This window comes from Gymnoscopelus braueri, assembly GCF_963280865.1.
Source record: "Gymnoscopelus braueri genome assembly, chromosome: 6".
In the NCBI taxonomy this organism is placed as follows: domain Eukaryota; kingdom Metazoa; phylum Chordata; class Actinopteri; order Myctophiformes; family Myctophidae; genus Gymnoscopelus; species Gymnoscopelus braueri.
In genome coordinates this window covers 21,983,531-22,002,236 of record NC_137607.1, presented here as the reverse complement: position 1 = coordinate 22,002,236, position 18,706 = coordinate 21,983,531, and the positions used below count along the sequence as shown (strand labels likewise).

The 18,706-nt window shown below is 41.9% G+C and overlaps 1 protein-coding gene across 1 annotated transcript; it reads right to left on the bottom strand.

Annotated features, from left to right (window-relative positions):
* Window positions 1–762: 762 nt before the first annotated feature.
* Window positions 763–18,215, bottom strand: gna15.1 (guanine nucleotide binding protein (G protein), alpha 15 (Gq class), tandem duplicate 1). Its single transcript, XM_080429825.1, has 8 exons — window positions 17,921–18,215; window positions 17,200–17,371; window positions 14,751–14,935; window positions 13,160–13,314; window positions 11,134–11,262; window positions 9,590–9,719; window positions 8,454–8,607; window positions 763–4,494 (listed from the first exon to the last, which is right to left on the bottom strand). Exons 2-8 carry the CDS (start codon window positions 17,348–17,350, stop codon window positions 4,289–4,291), a joined length of 1,110 nt encoding a protein of 369 aa, XP_080285951.1. The 5' UTR covers window positions 17,351–17,371; window positions 17,921–18,215; the 3' UTR covers window positions 763–4,288.
* Between the last annotated feature and the right edge of the window lie 491 nt (window positions 18,216–18,706).

Below are 18,706 nucleotides of genomic sequence, written 5' to 3'. Positions count from 1 at the left end.
CTCTGTGGCTCAAGTTTGGGCAGGAAACCATCAAAATAAATGTCTCGGAGACCTGGCTTTGGGCAGGAAGCCCTTCAAAATAAAGTTTCAGGGACAACACATTAATGAACATGGAAACCCCCTGCGGGTCCGTTACACTACACTCTCAGAGTTACAGATGCTTAAGGGTCAATTTGGTTCCTAACTATCCATCATTTAGCTGTGGACCCCCTGGGACTCACTCAAGGACCCCTAGGGGTCCCCGGACCCCACTTTGAGAATCAATGACATATATGATTCAAGCAGGTGTGCAACACATAGTAGCATCTGACCTTCATGGCACCTGCTTGCAGCCTCAGCTGCAAGCACCACACACTAGCCTGCACAAATTACAATGTTCTACTTTATGGCCCCGGCCCATGCCACACACCTGTGTTTACAGATGAATTGTCAGGCCGTACCTTGGGCACACATCCACATGCATGCATGTACGCACACACACACACATACACGTGCGCGCACGCACACACACACACACACACACGCACACGGAAATGAACATGGAGTGGAAAATCCTAGGTGCCTTGTTTGTCAAACAGTGGATAAAAAAAAGAGCATGTGATTGAAGGCAGTGGGAGGCTTATTTGTGGGAGAGACACAACCATGTGGTGTAATTGAGAGCAAACACATCAACAGCAGATGAGGCTGCCAGTCAATCACTCACTTTGTCGCCCATCATCACAGTGGCGAGGGAAGACAGACAATACCAAACGGAACCTAAAATCTCTGAAATTTCCATTTTAATTCTAAATAGAAAAATATTAGCCCAAAAATGTTCCTTCACCACGAGTCTATGCAAAATATTCGTCAGTCATCATGTGAGTTTTCCCAGTACGTGCCAAAGAGTGAAATATCCAGCAAAGTCCCTTGTCACAGTTACAGTGTATACTGTATGTGCAGTTTCTATTATAAACAAGTAGAACAAAATAAAAACACACAAACAAACAAACGTTGAAAAGTCTGTCGCTCATCAGTAGTATTCAGGTCTGGCACAATCAATATATATACATACATTTTTAAAACAATTCATTCATATACATAGCTTAAATCAGTACAACTACAGCATCAGTACAACTACAGCATTTAAATGCTAACTTCAACCAGCAAACAAACCAAAACACATTGAAACAGCAGTCGAACCATGAAAACAAGACAGCGTGAGCAAATGTTGGCCTCCCATCAGGGTTCATTTCAATTAATTTGAAGAAACAAATCTCACGTAATTTTTCACTCAGATCACAGAAGTCCTGTTCTGAAGATCAGTGTTGGTTAAACTCCCCTCCCCACACGGCACATGAATTTAAAAAGGACAATCATAGGTTTGGTGTGAACTGGCAGCTTAAATATATACATATATAATATATATATAATATACATATTCTATAACCCAAACTCATCACAGTGATTGGGCTGGCAGATCAAGTCATTTTGTGAGAAGCCCAAGAGTTCCCAAGAAAAATCCCTGACCTTTAAAAATCACTATTATTGATTTACTTCTCCACATTTATTTGTGCTGTCCACTTGACATTTCCATATTTTGTTTTTTAATTAACTTGAATATACGAATAAGAATGTGGAAAGTTATGAACAGTGAAAGGGCAAGCTTTCAAAGCAAACATTGCTGTGTTATGAATATTGAATGATCACAGATGAAGTCTGTAGGATCCACAGAGGAGGCTGGAAGTAACATCAAAGGACTGATGTAAGCTGTCCAGTAGTGAATCAAATGAAGACGTTTTGAATTCAAAATGAGGTATCTGCCATGTATGAACAGCAACACCTTCCACCAAAGGGATTGCTACTAGACCAAAGGGAAAACTAATTCTGGTACAACTTGTATGACAGCACACTGACAAAGTGAAAACACTTTTACAGACTAGAACGTCTATATATATTTTTATATATATATATTTTTGATAAACTTCAGATTATATATTTTTCCTGAAAGTTTCCAAACTTTTCAATTTGACACACTTTTCGTCCTTTCCACAAGTTAGGTGCAAGAGCGAAGAGATAGGTAAAATAAATGCTGTGTTAACAAATGCTAGCAGCTGATTACAGTGTTTCTTGACTAGACAGAATGACAGACACAGAAAAACACAGCAACAGATGGAAGTATTCTCCTTTTTTTTGCCATTTGCATTTCATATATCATGCCATGCTGCTTTTTAATTGTAAGATTTCAAGGACAGAACCACCCACAATAGTATCCTTACTTTTCCAATGTTCCCCTCTCAGTCCCCTAATTGCATCACCTAATTGGGTCCTAGGAATTTAATGACAATGATAATGACACTTTTAATGAACGTGGGCTTTATTACTGTGCCATGCCCAACAGTTACTCTTATAACCCCTGCACTTAGCTTACCTATGTTGAATGCACTTATTGTAAGTCGCTTTGGATAAAAGCGTCTGCTAAATTACTGTAATGTAATGTAATGTAGCTTAGCCATTGGTTAATAAATGTATTCAATAAAATGTTTAAAATTAAATGTACTGTGGAGATAGTCTCAATACAATAGAGAAGCCCCTTGTCGATGTGAGGGCACAATGAAACAGTGTAATCATAAAGAGAAGCCTCAAGGTCCACTTTTTTGCCTTCCATATAGGAACTATTTTAGTCAGTATGTCCCCCCCTCCCCCACATCATGAACACATCTTTTTTGCCTTCCATATAGGAACTATTTTAGTCAGTATGTCCCCCCCCCCCTCCCCCACACCATGAACACATCATGGTTCACAAGGTTTCATGATGGAAAGCCGCCCTCAATTTTATATTGTTAAGAAGCATAAAGCACAGCATGTAATTCTTTAAGCCTGTGAATGAAGCCTGTCACTTTTAATACCTTTAACCCATTAAATTCGGGGACGCATCTGTGTCATTTCTATGATTTCTTTGGCTATTAAAAAATAGCAGATCTACAAGCTCATAGCGTGGCACCGAGTGCCGCGCTATGAGCTTGTACATCTGCAATTTTTGGAAAAATCGTGAAAATTTGTGCAAATCTTTGAATATATATTTTTAAAAGCATTGTACTTGGTAGTACATTATGTATCAATAATGCATTGTAATTAAATATGTTGGACTAGGGAGAGCATGTATAATAGTATCTTCAATAATTTGTACTTCATGTGCCTGTGTGTGCACGTGTTTGTGCACGTGTTTGTGTGTGTGTGTGTGTGTGTGTGTGTGTGTGTGTGTGTGTGTGTGTGTGTGTGTGTGTGTGTGTGTGTGTGTGTGTGTGTGTGTGTGTGTGTGTGTGTGTGCGCACACACGTGCGTGCGTGTGTCTGTGTGTGCTTTCTTTTGCAGCTACAAGTGTGTGTATGCCCGCATTAGTGTCTGTCTGTGCATGCATACATACATACATGCATGTGTGCGTGCGTGTGTGTGTGCTTGTCAAACATGCATGCCTGTATGGAGATCCTCTTCACTTGTAAAAGTCATTATTCCCTTCATGAGGATGGAGTGCTTCTGGGAATCTGCTGCAATTAGGGATCCATCATGCATTTCCATCACACCCACGCTCTCCTACATAACCAAATGGGAATAAAATCCCAAAAGAAACTCTAGCTAGAAGTCTCATCCATATCTTGTCCGTGCTGTCCATTCCTTCAAGGGTTTCCCTGTTGGCCATAGTTTCCCTGGTGCTTAGTGTTAGAGCAGGAGGTGACGAAGGAGCATGACCTCTATTGCCCCTTTACCAAAACACATCCTTTGTGAACACCAGTGGAGATGTAGAAGGACGTACTGTATAGGGAAATAAGATGCAGATCCTCTGGGAAGCCTCTACAACCCTGAGTGGTGGTGCAGGACAGGTCCAACCATCCCTGCTTAGGGGCCAATCACTCACGTGTTACTTCATATCTAGTGTAATAAAATAATAATAATGAAAACAAGTCACGCCCTCCATTTTGGTCAACGTGACCTCATGAGGGCTTCTTCAGGCTGACTGTCCAGAACAGGGGTAACCAACCCTTTCCATGACAAGGACCCCCAAATAGCCATAGCATCTGGCTGTGAAAATGGCTCTCAAAAATAAAACAAAAATAGCGTAAATAAAAGCCAATGTAATTATTTTTATCCCGTTGGTTTTCTTCTTTACATTTTCCTCTCCTTGACGATTGGCACCCCCGGGCGGCCGCCACCTAGAAAACCACTGGTCCAGAAAGACAAAGGTTGTGGTTTCTATACCTTCCATCCCTACACCTTCAATCCTCTCCGTCCAACGATCAGACGCAGGTCTTGTTCAGATGACCCCGTACTCCTTGAGAGACGTGAACAGCACAGTGTCCTTGACGTCGCTGAAGACCTTGCGGATGTTGTTGGTGTCGGTGGCGCAGGTGAAGTGTGGGTATAAGGTCTTCCTTTTATCCCTCTTGTCACGGCTGTAGGCCTGCTGCTCATACATCTTGAGGATGTAGTCCTTGGCGTCCTCTGCGTCTCGTTTCTTGCCTGAAAAAAATCAGATGGAGCAGGGGGTACAAAATTACCAGATGGAAGTTTAACCTTTATTTATCGGGCAATAATGTGAGACAGGGTCAGAAAGAACATTGTTGAATATTGTGATGACACATATGACTCACAATAAGTAAACAAATATTATATTAAACAAAGTATATAGTTTTAATGGCTTTCTGCCTTAGGTTTGCTGCTAACATTACAACCCAGACAATGAATAGCCTACTGTATGCACACACTGATTTTCTTTTTTTAATAAAACTGACCCATCAGGCGCAATCCATCGTCATCACTGACGGACGGATGCCTATGATGAATAACATCGTTTTACTGAAAACATTGCACCTGGCTACAGTTGCCAGGTGTACCACCAACTTAGCAAAACAGTTTCTCACTGCTCCCCTAAACACATTTTCTTCTAATCTAAACAAAAATATCCTTTATACCTGGATTGTTGAAATTAATGAAACAAGTTAAATAATTAGTAGGGCTCCGAGCGATTGGCCAAATGTATCGATTTGCGGACTGTGAATACATGGCACGTAAATATTACCATTTATTGCATTTCAAACAATTTTTTGCGTCATGTGTATTGCGCATGTTGATATTGCGATAATAACGGTAAATTTGCGATATATTGTACAGCCCTAAATAGCCACTTTATCACGTAACTTTTTGGCCGCAGTGGCCTAAATCAGTGCTGCTTAAAAATATACCCTTTATTCATTCAGAACACACACTCATTTACACCAAGGAGGTGGTGACACATATTCACACGGACATACACAGGAAAATAGCATTTTTTCCCCTCATTGACAACATTAGCTATTGCAGCTTCTGGGTACAGAAAGTTCATACTTCTCATTAAGTTAAATGGCCAGCAAGGAGCAAAGCCATATGACTCATTATTTCACATCGCTTATGGTGAAGCACAAGAGCACTCTAGCTACCTTTCTCCCCCACTGCAAACACACACACACGCACGCACAGACGCACGCACGCACGCACGCACGCACACACACACACACACACACACACACACACACACACACACTCGCACATAATTGCATGTGTTATTTCACACTCTTACTCTTGCTCTCTCTGTCACATATACACACACACACGCGCACCTGCGCAGATGGTATTTATGGTTGCTATGGGTAACTGAGGGAGATGGGGCCTCAGAGAGGCAAGAGGGAGTCTGCCAGGGCTCAGCCACTCTACTGCCTTCCTACTTCCACACCAAGCCAAGCTCCAAATGACCAGGGGTGGAGAGTAAATGAGTATATTTACTTGAGTACTGTCTCTTAAGTAAATTTCTTTGAGTATCTGTACTTTACTTTTTTTTGGATACTTGTGACTTTCACTCCACTACATTTTAATAACATATATTGTACAGGGGAGAGGAACGATTATGTCCAAAAGGCATAAAGAATCCAGGTCCAGGCAGGCACTCAGGGTGGACATTTTTTTTAAAGGCAAAGTTAATCGCCTTTATTACATTTGGGCTAGAGACACTAAAATACACGTCCAAATATTGTACCGTTGCCTCCACTACATTTCCAGGAAGGGAAAAAGTACAAACCACTTAAGACCTATTTCAAATGTAGTGAAAATATCCGCTCACGTGTCGTGATGTGACTCGTTGTGAGCTTGTAGATTTTGTCTAATGTCTAAATTGTAATACTGCAATGCATTGATATAAAACATTTACTATTTCATTTGCACTTTTGAATACTTAATTTTTTTTTTTTTAAAGCATGCACTTTTGAATACCGTTTTTTAAAAGCAAGTAAATTGGACTGAGCAACTTTCACTTGTAGTTGAGTAATATTTGACCAGGAGTATCTATAATCTGACTCTAGTCAAATGGCCAAATGGCCACATCCACCTTAGCCAAGGTTTATCCTCTCACCCATGGGTTTTCACTGAGAATATGCCTACCCTGACTGAGATACCCTGACTGAGAATCAACCTGGGGACCACTGTTGCGTTGGGAGGGGGGATATGGGCGTGGTGTGGCCTTAATTTAATTTGTTAATTCGAGGTGAATTAAATCAAATTGTACATAGTGGTATATATTTTTTTTTTTCTCTGTATTTTTATGTTGATTTTTGAACTGTTTGGTTGCTACTATATATGTCTATGAAATTAATTCAAGGACCCCAACGGAAACAAGTCCGCAAGGACTTTTTTGGTCAGACCTTTAAGACAAAAGTATTATAAATGTAACTGTGTTGTTTTACATTCTTTTGCCTAATAAAGATTTCAATCAATCAATCAAAGCCCTTAACAGTCATTATTTAACTGAGATATGCTAGTGGTCCAGAGCTCAGAAAAGATTGAGAACCACTGATCCATTCGTTTCCCATGGTTGCCCTTATTCTGTTCTCTTAACCTTCCATATTAAACCCATGTTAACTGATCCATTGCAACATATGTATGAGCAAGCACACGCTATTGATATGGGCACATTTCCTACTAATGATGACTCAACCAGGTAAACCGGTACAGTTTCCCTTGAAATTCTAACTCCCATTTCTGTGGAAGTTCTTGACATCCGACTTCCAAGTAACTGACAACATTGATGCGTCATCAGACATCATACTGTTTCTCAACTAGTGGTCGATAAAATAAAATATAATACAAATAACAAATCTTCACTTTCCTACATGACTAAATGCATGGTCAGGGACCACATGCAATACCTTCACGGACCACCAGTGGTCCACGGACCACCAGTTGAAAATCCATGCTCTCACCCAATATCCAAAGTGTCCAAGTAAAGCCTGATTTATGCCTTTGCCCTTTGGGGTAGTGCGACGCGTCTCCTGCAAAACTTTATCACCAAGGCATGAATCTGTCTTAAGCGTGGACAGAAAAATAAATAAGTGAAACACAGAAAAAGGGTGCTGCTATGGCAAGTATAAACAAACATAATGTTCATGGGCACTGCGGAAGCCAAGGCACAGTGACGTAGGGAGGACGCTCACTGTGGCAGCTCATTGATAGACAGAGCCAGGGAAAGCACAGGGATCGAAATGACTTTGCAAATTACTTTGTAGCATTTCCAGTGTGTTTGTTATTTCCAGGGGTGCCATAGGGCGGTGCAGATGGCTGCATCTCCAAACATAATAACCCAATGCGAAATAATAACAACTACCCACACACACCCATATTGTGAATGCTTGTAAACAAACACGCGCACAAGTAAACGCACACACACACACACACACACACACACTCACACGCACGTGCGTGTTCATACACACGTAAAAAGAGCTGTTGGATTACGTACTGTGCAATTACCCAATTTGCAATTTTTCTCAATTTAGTTAGATACCACTGCATACCCCAGCACACGCAGGTACACACACACACACACACACACACACACACACACACACACACACACACACACACACACACACACACACACACTACATGCATGACGCATGACTGCAGTTACATTAACAACATTGATTAATTACATTGAATGTGTACCCCTTAGTTGTTTTTGGAGTATTTGCCAAGTACAGTACAAATGCACATACCTCTGCATTTACCCATCCTAACTATTAGATGCAGAGGATGTTATTTATACGGCGCTTTGGGAACAGTTAGATGTCAAAAGTCTTGCTTAGGGACAGACACTTCGACTCATATACCTGTATACAGTAGACTGGATGAGCCGACGGTACAACCGTCAGCTTTCTGATTCCCAGATGGCCTCTATAATCACAGCCACCCCAAAACACATCGCTACCAGGAGTGGGGTTCGAACCCACGTGGACATGAGTCCATTGGATCTTAAGTCCAACGCCTTAACCACTCGGCCATCCTGGTGCTATTCCAAACAGCTGAGTGGTTAGTAAAAAAAATACAGATACAGACACAGACACAGAGACACACACGCACGCGCGCACGCACACACACACACACACACAGCGTACCTGTGAAGCCGGGGAAGTGCTTCTGCAGGTCGGACGTCTGGATTTTGTCAGCCAGGATGTCAGTCTTGTTGAGGAAGAGGATGATGGACGTGTTGATGAACCAGGGCGAGTGTATGGTGGTATAGAACAGAGCCCGGCTCTCATCCATACGGTTCTGGAGACACGGGGGGGGGGGGGGCAGGGGAAAATGGACAGGAAAGGACATGGAAAGCAAGTGTGAGGCAGGTTCAAAATGCAATGATACATGCTGCAGCTAAAAGATGTCAGAGGTGAGCAGGGAAACAATTTTCATTTGAGCGAGTCAGAGAGATAAAGTAGTTATCTGTATATAGAGGCTGGCCATTTAGATTACACAGAAGAGAGACAGAGAGAGAGAAAGGCAGCAGGGAGGAGAGGCAGGTATTTGGACCAGGAAGGATTTCAGGTTTCCATGAAAGAGGAGGATGGGTATCAGGGCTGTGTGTGTGTGTGTGTGTGTGTGTGTGTGTGTGTGTGTGTGTGTGTGTGTGTGTGTGTGTGTGTGTGTGTGTGTGTGTGTGTGTGTGTGGGTGGGGGGGGGGGGTCTCATGGGGTACGGAAGCACAGAGGAGGACACAGTGGAGGTTAATGAATGTGCAGGCAGTCTACAAAGTGGCTGAGGGAGATAAACAGCTTATGTGTTGTGGGGGGGCTGGCTGGTGGGAGGGAATCAGGGACATACAGAGAGAGAGAGAGAGAGAGAGAGAGAGAGAGAGAGACACACAGAGAGAGAGTCATGTTTTCTTACTCAACAGTGAGACCTGTTGGCGGAGGAATGAAATGCCTGTGGGGAACATGATGCTGGGAGAGGTTTGGCACGTATAGGGTTCACTCACTGCTTGGGTTCAGAGAATCACAGGCTGACAGGGAGTGAAAGCCTCAGGGGGGTTTATGAATCAACAGAGAGACAGGCGGACAGACGGAGAGATAAACAGACCAATGGAAACAAAAGGCTTTGCTGGCTGATAGAGACACCATCAGGCAGACAGACTGAGAGACGGGCAGGTAGGTTTGTGAATAGAATGATAGGACAGAGAGGACAGTGCATACTAGACAGGTATACACACACACACACACACACAAACACACACGCACGCACAGCCCACAGAGGCTCTTACGTCGGTCTCGCTCTCCTCCAGGACCTGGTCATACTCGCTTAGGGAGGCCAGGAATATGAGTGACGTGACGTTTTCAAAGCAATGAATCCACTTCCGGCGCTCTGACTTCTGTCCGCCTACATCTACAATCCTGAGGAGAGAGGGGAGATAAGGAATAAATGAGGTGCAGAGTAAAAAAAAAGAACAAAGCCTCAGGGATAGGAGAGACGGCATATAAAGACATTTGTAATTCATTTTTTGTTCGTCCAGGGAAACGTTTAGAGGCGTTGTTTTTCAGTTCTACTGTCCTTCGTGCTCTGGTCTTGCGGTACTGCTGCCCCCACTTGTGGTCGGATGTTGGAAAAACAACCCCCACTCACACTCTCCCTTGACTGCTCTCTTTTTCATGTTATTGTCCCCAAAAAAGATCTATTTTAGTGGGAAAACCAAAATGACTGAGTCATCTGTGCAAAGCATGTGGGCCTTTGAGGCCGTACCGTAACATAAGCCTGTCATGGAATGTAGTTTCAAATGCTTATGACAAAAGAGGCTATGATACCACTTCTGTCTACCTATCTATCACAACATTTTTATCATTCGTTTTTGTATGTTTGGAACAGTGTTGATTTCGTCGACTAAAACTATGACGAAAAATGTTAGTCGAATACGTTTTTTCACTGACGAAAACTAGATAAAAACGAAATAAAAACTAAGCTATGATGACTACAACTAAGACTAAATATACTGACAATTTCGTCAACAAATAAAAACTAGACTAAAATGAGATCCAGTAGTACTAAGACAAGTCATTTTATGTTTGGTGTCGGGTGTTGCGCTCTGAAAATAGCAGATCTACAAGCTCACAACGCGTCGCGCTGCGACTGTGAGCTTATAGATCGGCTATTTTCAGCATGCAACCAAGTGTAAAATCAGCCATTACGACGCCATCAAGGCACCGCCAGAATACATTTTAGTCAACTAAATCAACTGTAGATTTAGTCGACTAAAAATCTTATGATATTTAGTCGACTAAAACTAGACTAACAGTAAAACATTCCAGATGACTAAAATATGACTAAAACTAATTGGAATTTTGTTGTCAAAATCAACACTGGTTGGGAATGGGTGCTCAGATTGGGGAGTGGGGTCGGAAGTCGTTTGGCATCAAGCAGTAAACATAATGAACACCTTTCTCGCTTTGCCTCTCTGCCAACATGTTGGTGGGTCCGCTAGTAAACACTGGTAACGGCTCTCCAACAACTCTGTGACAGGCCTCTATTACAAACTGCACCCTCCTATTTGCAGTAACTGTATGAAGACACCTCAGGACTTACAAGGACACAATATGCTTAGTGTGCATACAAAGAAAGTCTGCACAGGGCAATCACATTGGGCATTTCCCAGCAAGGGCTTTGTGTGGCTGCAACTGAAAATGGGATCCCACTGCGTCCGAATCAGACAGACAATACCTCCCACTGGCCCGCAAGAGCCTATGTCACGTTTTCACGACGTGGTGAATGGTGTTGGTGTTACATTTGGTCCCGTGACAGCTTGGTAATGGATACCTGAGTGTAATGGTCTTGACGTTAAAGGCGTAGTCGTGGATTCCCGTGGTGGGGAAGCGTACTCTCAGCACATCCTGGGCTGTGGGGATGTAATCTGGAGCAGCTATGCGGTCCAGATTCGTCATGTAACTGAGAGAGAGAGAAATGGGGGGGTGGGCGGGGGCGTTGAGAGAGAAAGACAGGCAGTGAGACCGAGAGACAGCATGCTATATTGCTATATATATATGCTATATACAATTTCTATTCTCGAAGGCGTTGATGGGCTCCATCTGTCTTGAACTTTGCAAAACATCAAAGTGTGTATGGACAAATGTTTAGTTGCTTAGATCATAAATCATTTAGTATTTATTCAGTTCAGCCGTGACCGTGTAAAGGGAACTAAACTGGAAATGACTTGAAAGGATTTAGAATGGTAAATGAGATTTGAAGAGAGAGAGAGAGAGAGAGAGAGAGAGAGAGAGAGAGAGAGAGAGAGAGAGAGAGAGAGAGAGAGAGAGAGAGAGAGAGAGAGAGAGAGAGAGAGATTGAATGAGTCACTTTCACTGTTTGCTCTGTTGACTGTTTTATGGCTTATGTTGAATCAACTTGTCATTAACTGAATGTTGACAGACTGTCTCTTATCATGCTCACCTTGATGACTGGCTCACTGCATATGGTAAGGTTTGTTGTCTTGTTTTTGCACCAATAAAGTCTATGTTGTACTAAGACTTAATAATTTTTGAATAGATTAATGTTAGTAACATAACAAGGTGGCTCTATCAACTGGTGGTTTCGAAATGGCAGAGAAAAGTCATAAAGGGCTCAGTTTTCAAATGACTAGCCCCCTCCAGTGGACACAGGAGGAAATGCACACCGCTTGACAAGGACAGTGTTTGTAATATAGGGGTAATTCAATGTCAGAAATAACCATTATATTGAATCAAAGGTTGATTATAAAATTCATCGTAACCTTAAATTACAACTCGACCTTACATACATACAGTTTTTATTTATTTTTAGATTATTTCTTGGCATTTCTGCTTTCAATTAGACAATAAGGGTGGGAGAGAAAGCAGATATGACAAGCAGTAAAGTGCATTGGGTCGGATTCAATCAGGGGTATGCACTCTTACCAGGTGAAACACTGGGGCACCCAAATAGCTATGTTTTAGTTATAGAAAGACACAAAAAGTCCATGATGTCCATCCTAACAAATGATTTCAACTTTCAGTATTCAGTTGAAGACTGATCATTTCACTTGCTTTGGCATTATATTCTATAACTTCCATTACATGAGTTCCATTGAATAAATTTTTTAGATATTGCCACAAAGCTTACAGGTTACATAATTCTAGAGGTTGTCTCATATGGATTTTTCAAGGCTGAGAGGATCTAGGAACAGAACAAGACTGATAGGCCGATATCAACTGACTGTTCAACTGACCTTTCAATGTGTTCAATTGTCTATTTAAACAAACAAAAACGTCACAAATTAGAACAAAGAAATTGGTCATAAGTCCTTTGCGGCCGATCCTGATATCGTAAAAAATAATTGTAGGAGTTGAGGCATTACATTTAGTTTGATTCTGTTCCACAGATAAATATTATGAAAATAGCAGATCTACAAACTCACAACGCGTGTGTGTGTGTGTGTGTGTGTGTGTGTGTGTGTGTGTGTGTGTGTGTGTGTGTGTGTGTGTGTGTGTGTGTGTGTGTGTGTGTGTGTGTGTGTGTGTGTGTGTGCGTGTGTGTGTGCGCGTGCGGGTGTGCGTGCGGGTGTGTGTGGGGGGGTCTCAGCTTTTGTCAGATGTTAGAAGGGGGGACTCCGAGGAAAAAAGGAAAAAAAAGAAAATTGGCAATAAGTAAAATTGAGGGATAAAAACTTAACAAAACAGTTGATCAATAAATAAATATCTTTCAGTTATGAAAGATTGTTGCACTTGATCGAAAATGTAAGACTTGCATAGGATGTAATCACTTTTTTAGATTTGTCTTTGCCTTGGTGATGCATACAGACATACTCCCCAGCTATACCACAGCTACTCACTATTCTGTGGAATCCAGAAGCTGGTATTCACTGCGACGGCTGTAGCACGCCCTGATGCCAGAGTCTGCCCAGAGGCGTCGGATAGCATCCACATATCCCCGGTCCAATTGGGTCACATGCACATTGTCCACATCCCGGACCCATTTGGCATACATCTAAGAACAGAGGCATACAGTATATACCATATGTCAGATGTTATAACCTGCAAGTCATGTTCCTATAATGTTTACCAATAAACAGATCATCGCCATGATCTCTGGTGCTAATAAACTACAGTGAGCACCGTCTATGTATGTTGTCACTTAGTCTGGACTCTGGATGTTCAAGAAAATGGGGGTGTGCTTGCGTATCGTGTGTGAGTTACAAGTGTGTGTAGGTATGTGTGTGTATGTACAGGTGAGGATGGTGATAATGAGGGTTGCTATTTGTGTGCGTGAGACAGAGAGAGGATTTCTACTGTGTTTGCAGTTATGAGAAATCACCAACATGAACATCCATAGTTATAAAAACATGGAAACTGTAGCTCGTGTGTGCTCAGGTGGCGCAGACTCCGCAGAGGTAAAGTACTAGCCCACCACCGCAGAGGTTGTGCGTTTGAATCCACCGTGGTGCATCCGGCTTTGTCGAGCGTCTATATACGAACACAATTGGACCGTGTTCGGGGGAGGGAAGCCAGGCGGAGAGGGTGATATCACTGCACGTATTCCTACGGGCTGGGGCGCCACCTGTCAGCAGGGAGCGTTGGGCGGGGGCAGGGACGTCACAGGCTCTCAGAAGGTGGGGTGGATGGACTTTTGGTGGACTATACCCCTTATTTTACACTTTGGCTATTCAAAAATAGCAGATCTACAAGCTCATAGCGCGGCACCGAGTGCCGCGCTATGAGCTTGTAGATCTGCTATTTTTGAAAAATCGTGAAAAACATTTGTAACTGTCAAACGTAAACAAATTTTGTATTTTCAAAATTTTGCGGATTTTGTTAGTTTTTTTTCGTGTTTTGGTTACTTTATTTCGGTTTTAGGGTTAGGGTTAGGTTATCTAATTCTTATTTTTACTTGATTTTACCGATTTTATTATCAAAAAAAATATATATATATTCTTTTTTTATTTTTTATTTTTTTCAAAAAGTGGGGGGTATGAAATCACGTATCTATGTGAGTGAGGGTGTCGCGTCGTACGCACAGTGAATGGCCGTGACACCCCTGGGCGGGGGAAGTAAAGGACGAAGGCTCTACGCCCTCCCGGTGGAGGCTCCTCACTGGAAGGTGAGTCAGTAGGATACAACAGCATGTGACAACACACAAAATGTGTGTGGGGAGGAATTCAATGGCATAACGAAAAAGGGGTAAAAAAAAAAGAAAGAAACTGTAGCTTGTGCTCATTTCTACAGACTTGCCGACTGCACCTTTAAGCACAAATATAGTAGGTCTATCGAAAGCCGAGTAGTAAGCGACTAAGGGAACAGGAAGAGATCGGGAGGAGACAAGGAACATGTAAACAGTTTTCAGACTTTGATGAAAGCAGGGAGAGAAGACGAAAACCAGGTTGGTCTGTGTGTGTGTGCGCGTGTGTGTGTGTGTGTGAGGTGAACCTCGTTGTCTGGGTTGGCGTAGGGGATTCTGAGCGATGCCATGGCTCCTGTCATAGCCTTGACGGCGGTGAAAATGTTCTGGAAGATACATTTGGCGAAGGCCTTCCTCTCTTCCTCTGAGAAGCCTCTCCCGTGGATGATTCTCATCTGTCGGATGAAGGTGGTTTTACCGCTCTCCCCGGTGCCTGGAGGAACAAACAGGAAAGTCGGGATTCATTTTTGCACGTGTAGAGTCAGGTCTTGTCTCATTCCTTAGTATTCCTTAGTATATTAGTATTCCTTTTAATTGCATTACATTATGTTTTTTTTTTCTTTCATCATATCATATCCAGTATTATTGTTCTTGTTGTGTTGTAGACAGTGACATACACTCTTGATTGTTGATGGATTCTCTTATAAATCCCCCTACTCAAGATAGATTACACCCGAAGGTCTGCAACCTCATGGTCCTGTTCAGTGGTTGACTCTGCCAGAGCGTAGTGTTCAATTACCTCTGGACTCATCCACACAAAGACAAGATGGGGTCTATAATAAAACATGACTTTCCTGTGCAATCTGTAGCTATGGATAGCACGTTACAAGGGTGTTTTGACATCATCAATATGACAGCAGCCTTGTCCATATATGTTGTTGGGGACATACACTGTATATACTGGACTCCTGTACGGACCCAGACTGGCCATAGCCTGGATGGACGGTGGATCTGAGAATAGAAATTCATCAAATGACATCTGGAAATTTGGACTTTAGGTTTAAGATGTGCCACAACGTCAGTTCAAACTACAATAACAGCTAATAATAGGACATTTACTCCACATGCTAAAGCTGGGCAAAGGCATTCTGACCTAAAATGTGGGTTAATACACACTATGTAGAACTACAGAGTTATCTCCAACTGTGTTTATCCAAAGCCATCATGTGACACACCAAATATAGAACTGAATGCATATCTGAAGAAAAAAAAAGAATACTGTATATATATATTTAAAAAAAAGAAACCTAGGTCACATGCCAGCTCAAAATGATTGCACCCAGCTGCAGTTCTGGCTCAGAGAATAATGGCAAAACAGCAAAGGAAGCTTGAATAGATGTTTGGGAATACCAACCCTCATGGATAAATATGGAAAATGTTTTGAAAATGTTGTGCTGAACAGGGGCGCCAATTTATGTCCACGCTACTGGGTGCGCAACGCACACACACGCAGGGCGGTTAATTTGGTTAATTTGGTACAAAGAATCTACTCCATGAAGTGTAGATGTCGGAGGTTTTTTCTTTTTCTTTTTTTGTGATGAGTTTGTGATGGGTGCTCGTCATTTCTCCTGGGTGCTTTAGCCCCGAGGCACCCACAGTATCGGCGCCCTTGGTGCTGAACATACAGTGTTTAGTGTCACTTTGAGACTAAACAATGTCCTGATGTCATTGTTATGTATTTGGAAAATTAAAATATGTTGGAAATATTTTATTTTTATGTGGTGTCATATTTACACTTAAATGTTGATATGGCACACTGACTATCAAGTAAATAAAAACATTCACTTCATGTCAAAAAGGTTTGCCGGCCCCTGCTCTACACTAATCTCTTCACCGTGAATCTCAAAATGTGTCACACTGTGCTGTATTGTTATTGCTATTTTTGCTGAATGTTCACACTTGCCAAATGTTCACCTATTATGACATGCCCAAAATAGGGAGGGATGCTGGGGTGTGTGTGGTTAAAACCATTGTATTAAGTTGCTCAATCTCTTTAGTTACTCATTTAAGCATTCCATCATATGAACTCAAATTCATGCATTAATTGACAAAGAAAGTTAAGAGACGTAGTTATTGTTATTACATGGTTTACCACAAGACTTACAGTACGTCTGTGTTGTTGTGTGTTAATATTAAATCATTATTTAAATATGCATTCATGAAATGGCTCGGTAACAGTGACTTGACAGACACTGATGCTATACACACAACAAAATCCTGAGTGTTCATTTAACTCTGAAAGTGTAAAAAAAAAACGGACCAGTAATGGTTGCTGTGTAGTCCTATACTAACTAGTAATATTGACTGAATATGTATTTTACTATTTCTATTTAACATTTTCTTTCATTCCTTTCTTCAATCTGAGGTAGGCTATGACCAATCATGTTCATTATAACATGTTGACATGCTTCACATAGTTTTCATTCTACAACTTGCTGGGCTTGTGAGTAAATAATAGGTCCTTTAAAATTTCATATCATGAGCCTCACCCTCTGTCAGGTGTCGCCCACCCCACCCCTTCTGCTCACATACCTAACACATCAGTAAGTCAATAATAATGACCAAATATTATTGTATTGTCTTCTAGTAGTGCTTTCATTACACTTCATTTTAATTGCACTTAATTAATTTGCATGTATAAATAGATAATTATGGCATCTCAGAATGCCTCAAAGCAGCCTGATAGAAATGACCAACCTAGGAGGAGAACTTTGATTTCTCTCCGTTCTCTCTTTTTCTGTTCTCGGAGAATTCTCTGGATCTCTTTGTCCACCTCTATTGTGAGCCTCTCCTCCTCGGTGAGGAAACAGAGGCAGGTGCGTTGGCACCATCGCAGGCAGCCCTCCATGGCAAACTCTGCTGTTAGGACCTGTAAAAGATACAGTATATATAAAACACACACACACACACACACACACACACACACACACACACACACACACACACACACACGACAGACGACACAAACACCGATAAGGACATTGTTTTGTCATATCTGTCATTAATTCACTGAACCACCCCAGCCCGGCACCCGCCTGCATGCTGTCACCTGGAAATCCCCTAATTCTGAATATGGAAAACAAAAACATGACAATTGAAAAGCTATAAGCAAGGACTCAATTAGAAGGTTAATTTGAGTCAACATTTCATCATGCAAAATAGCCCAATGTAGCCGACACTAAGTTTACTTTAGATGACTGTAAATCCAATTTGTAAAGCTGTAAGTTAGATCATGTCACTGTACGCATTTTGCAGCCTATGCTAGCCTACTGTACAAATTATTCCTCACAGGCAACTGCAGTAAGCAAACTTTTCCCATTCAGTCACTGATGAGTAAAAAGAAAACAAGTCGTAGGCAACAACACGATCTAATATTAAACGAAGGCTACATAGTCATTTGTTTAATTTGTTTTGTTACCTTGAATCAATTCGTCAGACTCCTTGAAAACTCGCAGAGCCCGACTTTGATTGCCTTTCGCCGTCCATTTCTAAGCGCGTAGACTGGCACCAATCCACCGGTGTGCAAAGGCTGTTGCGTAAGCGCAACAACTATCTAGCCTACTTTACGTTTCACGAAGGCTAATCTGAAATACTTTTCAACTCATAAACTATAATAACCTGCTCCTCGTGAAAATCTACCGGCCTAAGTCTGCGGTGGAATATGCAGAGTATGTATTTGTAGGGTGGTGAAAACACTGTGGAATGCGCCTTGAGTCACTGCGCCGCGGATAAAGTTTCGAATGAGGCTCATCTGAATACTGGAACGCTCGCACCAAAACACGCTCACCCCCGGGAAATTAAATTATTGTATTTATTCCACTGCACCCTCTACAAATCTGGTCAATATTGACCAGATCTGTAGAGGGCACAGTGGAGTACATTTTTAAAAATCCGTCTGGCAGATGTATTTTTTTTTTTGCCCAAAAAGTGTATTATACAGAGAACGTGGGGCCCTGAGAGGCTTCCCGCCCTGGAGAATAGACCTTGGCTTCAACAACACAAAATTGCCTTTGTTTCGATGAGTAGCGAAAATAGTTTTGTTTATTTTTACTAAAGACCTTGTATGGTAGTGGAATTTTCGGTCTATGAGTTTGCCAGCACGCCTGAGAGAACCCACTATAACGCTCTGGACCAGGGCTAGCCTAAACCTAAGCTTATTCCTAAACTTAACCTCAGTAAAACTATGCCTATAACAGTAAACTTT

Bases quoted from the DNA above. Each gene is read 5' to 3' on its own strand.
- gna15.1 (XM_080429825.1), bottom strand. From the start codon at position 17,350: ATGGAGGGCTGCCTGCGATGGTGCCAACGCACCTGCCTCTGTTTCCTC. The intron at 11,263-13,159 runs GTGAGTAGCTGT...TCTCTCTCTCAG, and splicing joins CTTCTGGATTCCACAGAATA to TTACATGACGAATCTGGACC. The intron at 4,495-8,453 runs GTACGCTGTGTG...GATTTTTTTCAG, and splicing joins GCACTTCCCCGGCTTCACAG to GCAAGAAACGAGACGCAGAG.